Raw genomic sequence first — 13,437 nt, 5'->3', positions numbered from 1 at the left:
TTCTCCGCTATTTTCGAACATGGATCCAATCGAGGAGAGGTTAACTGAGGAAGTCCGTAAATATGTACATTTGTACGACTCCTCTTCGCCACATTACAAAGACTGCCAGATGGCAGCAAATTCATGGAAAGAGATTTCTACAAACATAGGTTTGGACGTCACGGAATGTACAAAGAGATGGAAGAACTTGAGGGATAAGTACGTTCGCCTCCGAAAAAGGTTCGCTAAGATGAGCGGGGACCCAGGCAGGGAAAAAGTGCCCGCGTTTTATTTGATTCTTTCCTGGCTGGCACCGCATATAAAGCACCGAGACACAGAGTCAAATTATGACAACAACGAGGTAAATATAGCATATTCTTTGTATAATAAACGTCTATGTTGTAAGTGTTTAGGCCAGCTAGCAATACTATCAAGTTGTAAACACGGCATATTGATTTGCGCAAAGATGCAAACGCAGTAACCAGTGTTCTGCCAATGCAGCCTTATACCGTTTTCTCAAGGATGGCAAAGAAGAGGAAGAGGAAGGAACAGGATGATTGGCTTCAGAAGCAGGTTGCCCAGTTGGAGGAACGCAGGGTGGAACTGCAACAGAGCCTGTTGCAGGACAGCGATGAGCTCTCCAGGTTTGGACAAACTGTTGCAGACATGCTGCGGAGGGTGCCGGAGGAGCACAGGGCACAGGCGATGTTTGACGTCTACAAACTACTGTTCGAGAGGCAGCAGCAGAAAAAATGAACAGTTGCATAATTTAATATTTTTGTCAGTTCCTGTTACTCTTTTATGGAAGCACATTGCATTCACAAAAGAAAAAAAGAAGACATCTACACCTTATCACGTTATTATGAGTTACTATCTCGTAATTACAACTAAAGATCTCACAATTACGAGAAAAGATCTCGTTATGACGAGATAAGGATCTCCTAATTATGAGAAAAGATCTCTTAATTAAAAGATCAGGATCTGCTAATTATGAGAAGTTAAGGTAGCCTAGTTCCGGTGTTCTCAAACTATGACAGGCCAGTCCGCAATGAGGAAACTGCTGGTCTGTAGAGTCCTTCCTTTGCGCTAGTCAAATTGTGCTCGGTGCCTCTGTTACTTGCCAGATGAGAATAGTACCATTTTATTCAGGATTATGGAATATTAAGCAAGTTCTTGCGGGCAGGAGCACATTCTAGAATCTTGTATAAAGTGTTATTACTTTCAAAGCAGGAGGTTCAGTCAAGGGGGCGGGCACCTGGCAGTTGCAGACTGGTGCATCATAGGGCGTTTCTCAATATGGAGTACGTCAAGTACGGACTCCTGTTCTTGGGGATTCAGACTTGGCAAGTTCAGCTCAGGAGTCCAGACTCCAGGATACAGTACGCCCAGTCTGCATTTGGGACAGCATCGTTCTTGCTGACAACACAGCTCAGCTCTGCTCTAGAGTCTACCCGGCATTTTCACCATTATCTTCACTGATATTTTCAATAAAATAATGTATAATATAATAGACCAAATTGCCTGCGTTCGTTTTCATTTAAAAAAAAAAAAATTAATTAAAATATTATTTTAAAAAAACCAATATATATATATATATATATATATATATATACACACACACACACACACACACACACATATATATATATACACGATATGTGCCTATAAAAGGGTCAATGGCAGGAAATAATTGTGGGGCTTTTTAGTTATGGTGGAATTAGTTTGTGTTTGCTGAGTGAGGAGTACAAAAAGAGTCAAATAAAACCTGAAGAAAATGCATTTTTGGGATGCTTGACTACCCAAGTCCACACAAGTGCAAGTAGGTCTAACTGCATAACATGTGTCAACCTCAGGGTGTGTGTCATGTACTGAAGTGGGCGTGTCGTGTAGTCTGCGAGACTGCAGACAGACCCTTCTCCAGAAGTCACCTGCTGATGCATTGTTGATAAACCCCACGAATCGAGAACACTTCTGGGGATTTGATCTGTACTTGGCTAGATGTGAACTTTGAATTGGAACAGTAATTAGGCTGTGACTGATGACGTTTCACAAGTCCATGGGAACACAAGTACAGAGAAGAACGCATACTGAGAAACGCCCCTGTCGCTGCCTGATTTTTGGGCGTGAGTGCAGAAGTCCAGTCTGCAAAACGCTTGCGCAGCATTTTTGCACATGCACATACAGGAATAATTTAGGACACTACCAGATTTGCATTGCATTTTTACCACATTACATCATATTTTTGCGTCCCCTGCCCGATTTGCACCGCCCATTTGTAACACTTTATGGTGTCATATCCTATTCATGGTGTTGTAGTGTCACAACGGATGTTAGATGTCTAATATGAGAAAATCTTAAATATAATATACTCTGTTTTGTTGTTTTTTAACAACATTGAGGAAGCAAGACAACAAAAATCTTACGGCAACCATAAGACAAAATCTGTCACAGTGCATAATCAACGTTAGTAATTATACCCTGATTTAAAAAAAAAAAAAACCCAAAACGGTTTCACATTACATATGTACTTTTTGCTGCATTATATTTAATTAAAAATGCAGGAGATGTAATTCACTTCCAGTGCATATTCATTGTAACAAAAGAATGGACACAGCTTTCACATCACAAATAGACAACTTTATTTCTAAAGGTTGAGAGCACTACATGTGCAAACCAAAAATGATTTGGTGGTTGTCAAACTTCAAGTGAACTATGCGTTCTTGCTGATAAACAGTTAGGTTTAGAGCAAAGTGTATAAACAGCTTACTCCAGCAGTGAATGTTATGCTTGGCCTACAGAGAATCTTTGCAAAAACACAGAACTTAAATAACATTATCAGGAGTATAGGCTAACATTCCGTCTCTCAGTGAAAACACTACACGTTTTTGTACTGTAAAATGTTTACGTATGAGCAGTACAGATCTGGCCTTGCCGGAAAATGTCATATGTGCACACTATGCTTTAGATAGTTCGTGTGCGCGTTGCAGACCGGAGTTCTGGACTTTCAGTAAGTGCCCTTCGCCCAAAATCGGGCAGCGCCAGCTCCTCCTGATGCATCTTTGATAAGCCCCACGAATCAAGAACACTTCTGGAGATTTGATCTGTACTTGGCTAGATGCGAACTTTGAGGTGGAACGGTACTTAGGCTGTGACTGATGACGTTTCACAAATCCATGGGAACACAAGTACAGAGAACAACACATACTGAGAAACGCCCATAGTTTGAGAAGACCGGAACTAGTCTGCCTTAACTTTTCTCATAATTATGAGGTCTTTTCTTGTAATTATGAGATTGTAATTCATAATTACGCTGTAAGGTGTCTGTTTTTTTTCTTTTGTGAATGCAATGCGCTTCCACACTGTTTATACTGTAAATATGAATGTGTAAATATGAACAATTGCATAATTTAATATTTTTTCAGGTTGTGTATACACTTACTGATTATACATTTGATACACTTATATTTGGGTAGTAAACCGTGTGTCATTTTCAGTGCTTGTCAGCTTTGCACTTTTTTCCCCCTCATTATTTATTTATTCATTTTCATCTTTTAACAATCACAGTTACAGATCAGGGAATGCAGAACTGAGGGGAGGGGAAAAAAATAATAGTAAAAATAAATAAATAAATAGGAAGAAATAAATGAAAACATAATTGAAAAACAAGATCAAGAAAATAAAATTTTACGGTCATAGTTTGTATGTCTCTTTTCTACGTAGTCAAGGCACATAATCTGGGCTGGGTGGATGGTCAGAGGTCCACAAGGGGTTCATCTGTTCTCAGAAAGGACCCTTTTAAAGAATATGTGCGCTGTTCCAGTTGCAGTGTTTGATTCAGAATTTTTTTGAACGAATTAAATGTTGGAGGTCTTTGTTGGTTCCAGTTGAGCAAGATGCATTTCTTTGCTATATATGATATTATGCCAATCCTCTTAACAGATATGGGGTCTAGTGTCCTGTCCAGATCTGTATCAAAGAGGTACCGTATGGGTGTACTGTCCAAGGGAATTTTCAAAACCTTGGCAGTCAGGTCGTGTACCACTTTCCAAAAGTGTTTTTCTACATTCCCAAAAAACAATGATAATTGACCCTGTACATATTTGACAACGATGACATCTAGAAGATGAAATAGGATACATCTTACTTAAACTGACCAGGGTGACGTTCATCCTGTGGGTAAATTTGTAATTCTGTTCAATTATTTTAGTACAATTATTTTAGTACAAGACAATGGTCATCACAAAGATCACATCCCAGATCTTTTTGCCACACAATCTTAAGTGGGGTCAAGGAAGAACTATGATGGTCTAACAGAGCACTATAATACAAAGAGATTTTCCATTTCAATCATGTGGAGCTTTCCAGAATCTCCTCTATGCTTGACACCCCCAGAGATAGTCAACCTGTCCTTTCCAGAGTAATTAGGTGATGAATTTGTAGGTATTTATAAAAATCCTGTTTTGGAATTTCAAACTCTGATCTTAAATCCAAAAAAGATTTCAGAGAACAGGATTTGACACTTATGTTTACCATATTCTTTCCACTACATCAACAGGGACTTTCCAGTTGAGGGTGGCAAGTCTGGATTGGAGGATAGAGGAGCTAGCATAGAGATTTTGACGGAGGACCCACAAAATTTCTTCACATCTTGCCAAGCCTTAAGAGTATTGTGAATTACATAGGTTCTTTATACTGAGTGTAGTGCATTTATGTTATTGATAATTGGTAGAAAGGTCAGAGGGGTAGGAAAGCAAAGTTCTTCTTCATTATCTGTGCAGTGAGCAGCTCTGCGATTTTGTGCCCAACTAATCAGGCTCTTTTGTCTGGGCGGCCCAGTAGTACAACTGAAAGTCTGGGAGTCTCAGTCCGCCTCTCTTTAGTTTAAGTTTTAAGAGCTGTTCTGGATGAGGAGTTCTTCCAAATAAAGGAGCTTATCATTTTGTTTATGGATTTAAAGAATGCTTTATCCAAATCACAGGGCAGTGACTGGAATACATAGCTAAACCGTGGCAATATGTTAATTTTAATTACGTTAATTCGTCCGAGAAATGAGAGGGGAAGCAGATTCCAAGGTTCCAACTCTTCCTTGATTTTTTTTAAGTTGTGGGGCATAGTTTATATGAAACAAATCTTTAAGAGGGATATTCACCTCCAGATACTTAAATCCACTCTGCGCTCCGGTGAAGACGGAAATGCTCTTGAGTTTACCAGAAACTGACGAGCTGAGTAAGTGGGCACTGGATTTCGCCAAGTTAAATTTATAGCCTGATATCCCTCCCACCTTTTGTTTTTTGATATAACATCACTTTACACCCTGTATAGCACTGTGCGCGTTACTGCAAATAAATAACAACAGCTTGGTTTTATAACAGGCCTTTATTTAAACGGTTACATGTCATTTATAGGTTCATTTAGTTTACGTCCTTACAATCTACTGATAAAGTTGGCCTGGACGCATTATGTTGTTCTGCCGTGGCAAAATTCCATGGGCCAACTGAAAAAAAGCCATCGTGTCATTCCGTTCACCAATGGCAGCTCTGGTGGAACGGCGACGGCAACGGTACGGTAACGAGGATCTAGAGCTTCCAAAAGATTCGCGTCCCACGTCACCACTCTTCGCCACTCGCCTGGCTGAGGTGACCCTGTAGTGTTTACGTCTGCAAAATTAGCAGGGCTGTATCTGCTCACAGTTGTGTCGGCTGCATCAGTGTAGGCCAGGAAGTTGTGTAGAGCGATACAGCTCTGACAACGCTCACTGCTTTGTCAGGCGGAAATTCAAGTGGTCGACCGAGGATTCTCCAAAATGCCAAATGTGTTCTCAATCACCCGTCTGGCTCTGGAGTGATGCTAGCTGTAGATCTGCTTGTCCATGGTCATGTTCATCCCTGCAAAATGTAAAACATACAGAGTATTAATGAATAGGAAATCATGTGGCAATGTAGCTATAATCACTACAAACACTTAGGGGAATATATATATATATGTGTGTGTGTGTGTGTGTGTATAGCACTATTACATGAAATTAATTTTCACTGAGTTCAGTGGGTAGTGCTGTTGCCTCGCAGCAAGAAGGTCCCAGGTTCAATTTGCCAGGGTCCTTTCTGGGTGGAGTTTGCATGTTCTCCTCCCATAGTCCAAAGACATGCAGGTTAGGTGAATTGGATTCATACATGTGAATGTGTGTGGGAGTGTGTTTGTCGGCGTGTCTGCTGTGCGATGGACTGGCGACCTGTGTTTCCCTGCCCAGTGAACGCTGGGATAGGCACCAGCACCCTCTGTGACCCAAATTTGGATTAGTGGCTTTTGAAAATGAGTGAGTCTGTGACATACCTGAAATGGGACGCATGAGATTATTGTGTAGGGGTAATGCAGAATCATCAACGATTAAATCCTGCTCCAGGAAGACTGGCTGGTGGGGGCAGGTTCAGTTTATGTTCAAGCAGCATAGAACCATAGAAGATGCCCTCGTCTCATTCCCGTCCGCATCCCCCCACATCCACCATGGTAAACCGATACGTGGCGTCGCAGGTAGCCATCAGGACAACGGAGTGTGCGCTCTTGCAGTTGTAGTAGTTGCTCCCGGCGTGCGACGTTGCCTTGATGTTCACACGTTTTCCGTCTATGCTGCCGACACAAATAGTAGCCAAAAATCAGCTGCAATAGCTAACCGTTGGGCGACCGAAGGGCAGGGAGGGAACACTGGCTGTAGTGTTTTCCTTTAAACTCCACAGACCTCCGAAATTATGAAGGACACTGCTTGACGCCAGTTTGTAGGTAGCTGCTATAGCCTGTTGGCTTCCACCTGAGGCTAAAACTCGAATGGTGATGGCCGGTCTCTGAGTAATGTTTATAGGGATACTGCGCGTACACTGATGCGAGATAAATGTTTGCAGACGACGAACCAAATCGTCAAGTCCACCTGCGGACATCCGAAATGATTTGAAATGCATTTCCTCGTCCATGTTTCTCAGTGGTATTTACAATTTGGTATTTAGCCGTTTTTAAACCAAAGCGACTTCAATCAGGTTTAACCTCCTCATAAGCAAAAGATCACAGTAGGAATGGAAATTAATTATTTTCAGTACCACGCTCCTGAATATCCTGCAACGATAAAACAGAAATATGCACACAATTTTCTGGCCGGACAAGCACAGAAAATTCACCCTCCTTCTGCCTCAATCGGTTCAATGGTCGTACACACCACCTCCTCCTACGTCTTCTCTCTTTTCTGTGTTGCAGTAATTTCAGTAAAAGTAACTGCTGTTCAACATTTATTAGCTCCAACTCCAACATGACCCGCTCAGTTTCAGTCGCCATGGTTTGAAGTACACGCAGAAAGTCTATCTAGTGGTATAGAAACCCCACCGCCAACTAGCGTTTTGGCGGTGTAATTGCAGAGCGACGCAGACACACCAGCGCACAACTACTGTATGCTCACAAGGCTGGCTAGACTAGTATCCTCCCGTCCACCGGGCTGATGCTTATTGAACTGCCCATGCGGGTCATGAAAAACGCATAGTTTAGTGTAAACACAGGCACCGGAGATGGAAAGTGAATGTAAACAATCGGGTCAAATAATAGGATATCGGCAAAATATCGAAAATGGTTTCGATTTTTGAAGTTTAAACGCAGCCTCAGGGGCACATCAATAACCCTGTTTTCCTCTCCACTGCTGACTGCCCCTGATGACTTTTGCCATCTAGTGGTACTAATTGTTTGCAGCGTTGGCGGCTGGGAGCGATTCTGTTCAAGCAGTTCCTCTCTTAAGCCTTTTTACGTGCCACTAAAGTACTGGGCATTTAAAAAAGAAAGGAATAGACTGAATGAGAGGAAGCAAAAGCCTGGATTTAACGCAGCTATGATCATGTTAGTAGTACTGATGGAGGTGTGGATACCAACGGCAGTTATCAAAAGAGGTTCGGTGTTGGCTCACAGCAGCATTACTCTTTTAGCACAAATGTATGATGGTATGATCAAAGTTTCATTTAATGCAGTGTTTCCCAGTTCTGCACCTCGAAACCCATAGCTCTACACATTACAGTTCTCTTCAATAACACATCCCCCTTAGCAATGCAAGGGCTTTTTCATTAGAGTTGAATAGGGTATCTAAGAAGAGTAAGTTAGACGCCTGAAATAGGGAGAGTGGCGGTAATCTAGGTGCAGAATTTAAAAACACTGCCAACTGTAAACTTAACCATACCGCGTGTACACCAGGAGCAGGAAGCACAGAACTATCAGAATTGCGCTCTCCGTGTCGTCCTCATAACTGTCGCCCAAACAGTTATTCTAAAAAATAAACAAAATTCTTTTTTTAAAAAAATGCACAGGCTCTAGAGCGCCAACAGCGCAGAACCGCAGTGTAACAGATTCTGACTTCGATGATGTTTCAAATGTCTGGAACAATTATCTCTGTAAATGTCAGAATTTATCCTTAGTGGAGGAACAGTCTGAATATGTGTCTTACTGTCTTTCCGTCGTGAAGCACAGTTGTAGTCTGAACATTTTCCTAATATGAGATCACTTAGTGGTTTGGTTTTAATAGAGCTTTGTCACTTGCTTTGTCCCTGATACAGATTTTTTTTAAATAATTAATTTACATTCTATTTAGGTAGAAGCTAAGTGTAACAGCTCCATATACAGTAAAAGTGTTCTAAGAGTGATTTCTAAATAAGCATATTTTGCTTTGCATTGATGTGTTGGGTTTCCTGCGTTCATGTAGGCCTGTACATATCGTCCTATATCAGACTATATCTGTTTTTCTATATCGGACTGTAACTGTCCAATTATTCCTGAAAACATGCGGTTTAATCACTATACAGTCATGTCAGCTTAAGTGAGAATGCTTACGAAAGACATGACTATTGCTGACATGTGTATGCCTGTCGTTTAAGCAGCAATCGCTGCTTTTTACCTACGAGCAATGGCACACACGGACTGGTCAATTCTCGATTTTTTTCCCTCTTGATTTCTGATTCAATTTGCATTGAATTACTTAAGAAGTAAACAGAAACTTTAGACAAATTTATATAACATTTTTATTGAAGAGATATTTTGTCCATGAGGTGGTTAATTATAACATTATACAATGAATCAAAAATATAATATTTAATCATCATTGTCAACCGTTGATTTAGATTTACTCTTGATAAAAAGGGAAATAATTGCAGTGTAATTAGGTGACTCAACAATGCCTTATGGATACACATACAGTGCACTGAAGGCAGCCTGTCACTGAAAAACATTGAGGCATATTTTATTACGATGCAGTGAGATGAATGACAGAAAAAAGACAATTTTTCCTTAATTTTCTGAGTTCTGTGACTATTTTTTTTAAACAGACACTGAGTTAAACATAAAACACACAGTTTATTTTTTTAAACATATTCTGATCATCTCATTAATGATGATGTTCTCTGTTTCAAAACTTGCCTGTCACTCAAACCATTAAAATAATCATGTGTAAACAAGGCATAGAGCTTCAAATCAGAAATTCTAAAATTCTCTCCCCCATGTTGCCATTACTATTAATACTAAAGACAAATATCAAGTGATGTAAAGAACATACAACCAATAATATAAATAATAGCTTATACCATGTAAATAATAAACCTGATATATACATAGGTGGAAGCAGTGTCTGGTAGAAATTATATATACAGTTTTAAATATACAACTCATAATGTACTGATAGATGTAAAGTTGGGCATCCATTATGTTTGTCAGAGTGTATAAAAATGCCCCCCAAAAAAATGAACCCATGGACAAATGTGTGGCGATTTATAAGAGCAACTGTACTATCTGTACTAACTGTACTGTCACATACAATGGTTCACACAAGACCTATTGGCACATAAATCATTTTAGATGCTCAGTGAACAAACCACATTGATGGAACTGGGCAGATTTGAAACAAGGTCTTCCATTATAAACAAACCCACAAATCAACAGTGAGAGAGAATACCCTGACAAACATTTTTAGATATTACAGTTTGATTTGAAGATTGTTCTCTACTTAATGATAAGTCTTGAACGGAACATGGTGTTTAATTAAACAATACATAAAATATAAATATACCAGATAAGAGCAGTAAAGTTCACTTTGTTGAGCAGTCACCAAACCTCTTCATGTTTCCTTGAACTTACCATGGAACATAAAAAAAACAAACCATGAAGTCCTTCTCTCTCTATATATATTTTTTCCCCAGCAGATGGAGTATTATAGACATAACCTTGAAAGTTCATGTGTGTTAACACTCTAAATTATTCCAATGCAAGTGTGAAGAAGAGAAAAATCACATTTGTTCATTTAAACGTCTTTGATATGTCAAACCGTATGCATTTCAATGACAACTTGATAAGAACCTTGTTTGCTTAAATGATGTTCACATTACTGTGGTCACATCATTGATTATCATGTTTACATTACATCACATCATTAAACAGCCCTCACTACCATTCTACATGAAAACTGCCAGGAGGTCAATAATGAGGATATGGTCTTAAAATCATCTGTAGGGATATTTGTAAGTATACAACAATCAATACCATTTTGCACTTAACTTTGTGGTGTCAAAGGTATGTTATGTGTCTGGTAATATTTAAATGGTAAAACTGTTAAGTGTGTTGAAGAAGCTTTGGGTTTCATATTTTCAGAATACTCGTAGAACAGATTTGAGAACCTCTTATTCTGGATGTAATATCTGGACGTTGTTTCTTTGTGTAATACAAGAGGTTTGGAATGTTCCTGAATACTGAATTTGTGATGCCATTCAAATGAATCAATGTAACACACAAATAAAAAAAAAAAAACTGCCTTAAACAGACAGAGTTAAATTAACACGATAATTGACAAAATTCTCGGTATCTTTCTTTTTTTTGAGTCGTTATTTGTTTTTATGGGATAAATCACCAGATAAAAACTGTACAAGCACGGCTGCTAGGTCAGCTCACTGTTATTGAAGCTCTACAAAAATAATATGGTGTTGTCCACATTCTGTGCAGTGCTTGTGGAGTTCCTCTAAACGGAGGGATATTTACAGCAGACTGGAAAAAAGGGCAGGAGAGAGGAGAGAGGCGAAGGAAATATTACGGGCAGAGGAAGTCACTAGAGAGATGAGAAATGCCACAATGGCAAGAGAGTTCCTTCATACTATGCGGGTGCGCAGTTTTTTTCTAAATGGAAACCTCGTACTCTCTTGTCTCCTGAAAACATACACAAACATAAACACAGAATATAAATAATACACACAGCAAGCATCTGGTTAATAATAAATTACTCATTTTTCTCAGGATCACGGCTATTTGCCCATTAATCGTTTTGAAATTCTGACAATGTTTCCGTCAAGGCCACTGAAGTAAATAATATATATATATTTTTAAGGTGCTGTTTGAGTCAATAAATGCCAAGTCATGTATTTCGCGATCTTAATCTTGCCAATTGCAAGGTCTCAATGAACAATAATCCCAAGGAGCTCTCAAAAATATCACAGAATCTTTTTTTTTTTGTCTTCCCCAGGCTCTGTTACTCTCAGACCTGCTTTTGCCCAGTGTCTGCCAGGGACCACAGAGATATAAATAGGAAATAATAGAGTTGCGCTCAAAGGACGACGCGTTTCCATTCGCACCTGCGAGGAGCGATGATGACTTTGTGTTGACTTCACCTCTCTCTGGTGACCCATTTAATATGAACATTTTACCTTACTGTCTCAGTGTAAGAGGAACACAGAGCTTTACACACAGTTAAAGCTCTAGGGAATGGAGTTTGTTATTGAGCTGCTTACAGATATCCTGCACCAAGGGGATTCTGTCAGCCACATGCATACAGTTCAGTACACCACAGAGAAACAGGCTGCGGTGAGAGACTAGGAAGAAACAACAGAGCTGTGAATTAACAACACGGGGCGAGACGCTGGCTACGGGGACCGTGCCTGTCTGAGAGGCTAAAGTAACATGCGGTGGGGTTGGTCGGACTTACCTCTGCGTTCTGTATGGGCGGCGGACAGAGGGAGACACACAGAGACATTGATTAGAAATCGGAAGGCTTGAGTAGTGGTGGATGAACATGGTGAAGGAGAAAAAGGAGACTAATGAATGAGTGTGCAGTGAGAAGACCATCAGATAAAAAGATAACATACTGTACAAAACAAGCATCTTCTCCTTCAGAAATAGCAGTGAATATATTTTCAGAACTAACTCTTGAACAAGAGCAGTTTTAGTGGTGTATTTCTTACGAAATCCTTTAAACTGTTCTGTTTCTCTTTTATATTCAGTGCTTTTTTAAAATTCTCCGAGCAGCTTCACCCACAACGTGATTCGAAAAACAAAAATATGCGTGTCTGGCATGTAATGAAACGCTGAAAAATGTGGAACATTTTCACCACTTAATTTAGACTGTGAGATGTCACTTCACAGTTAATTAGGTTTTAGGGAATGAACCCGCAATATGGTGACACAGATGGTGCTTTAAGTGCACATGTTTCCTCTCCAGATGTGGACCAGAACAAAAACACCTGAATACGGTTTAGTCAGGCGCACACACAGTCTCTTAATGAACCCATCTAGAGAAGTGAGACTGATGGTATTCGCAGTTTGTGATGTACTGACATGAGTAGACTTCAGTGTCTATGTGTAAGTATATGGATATGAATGAACGAAGTTATGCGTGATATGATAGGAACTATATGGAACCATCCTAACAGTGTTTTGGTGACTATACTTACTGTGTTCTCAAAAACAGGGCTGTCAACAGCTGTGTCTCCTCTAATGTGGTTGTACTGTGGGGATGCTGACATAGCCAGACGTAGTGATTTCCCTTGCACCCTGACACGAGAAAACGATCGATGATCGAAACTTTAACTGAAGGAGAAGCTATAGTTTGAACTGCCTGTTCAAACATGTCAAATAGAAACAAAAGACTTTTGCTTGAATTTTTGCATTATGTTACCTTGAAAAGTACAGATAAACTCCCAGGATTATGATGGTGATCATGGCAACAGGGATGAAAACAGCGATGGTCATGTTGGCTCCCTCCAGGGTGAAGTCTGTACTGGCAACTGATTAGAAACAAAGCTCAACATCACTCCTTTACTCAAGACGAGTTCTTATTTGCACGTGCAAACGACAAGTCATTGAAAGGCCATTGAAAGTATTATTTGCCTTTAAACTGGTTCGTCAATCTTAATCGTTATTGATCCATGGTAAAAATGAAAATTGTTGCTTTTACCTTCTAACCTGGGTTCCTTCAAATATTCTCGCGCAACAGCTGTGAGAGAAACAAACATTTGATTCTTGATTAAACAGTTTTGATTATGTGTATCACGAGGGCAACTCAAACAGATGTTGCAGCTTTACATCTGAAGTGGCCATTGCCAATAAGAAAAAGAACAAGACCAGGTTACAACACATAGTGCGCAGTTAATGGAAATGATAGTAATTCTAATGAGGAAATAATAGTGCAAA

The 13,437-nt window shown here is 39.8% G+C and overlaps 1 protein-coding gene across 1 annotated transcript in view; it reads right to left on the bottom strand.

Moving 5' to 3' along the window:
• Positions 1–11,151: 11,151 nt before the first annotated feature.
• Positions 11,152–13,437, bottom strand: part of sez6b (seizure related 6 homolog b) — a 130,560-nt gene continuing 128,274 nt past the window's right edge. The window contains exons 15-18 of the mRNA XM_030778118.1: positions 13,202–13,240; positions 12,923–13,031; positions 12,699–12,798; positions 11,152–11,181 (exon numbers count right to left, since the gene is read on the bottom strand). Coding sequence (XP_030633978.1) covers positions 11,152–11,181; positions 12,699–12,798; positions 12,923–13,031; positions 13,202–13,240 — 278 coding nt within the window. The remainder of the gene's footprint in view (positions 11,182–12,698; positions 12,799–12,922; positions 13,032–13,201; positions 13,241–13,437) is intronic.

Source organism: Chanos chanos, chromosome 6 (genome assembly GCF_902362185.1).
Source record: "Chanos chanos chromosome 6, fChaCha1.1, whole genome shotgun sequence".
Classification (NCBI taxonomy): domain Eukaryota; kingdom Metazoa; phylum Chordata; class Actinopteri; order Gonorynchiformes; family Chanidae; genus Chanos; species Chanos chanos.
The sequence above is the reverse complement of the archived record's forward strand: the minus strand, read 5'-3'. Positions and strand labels throughout refer to the sequence as shown.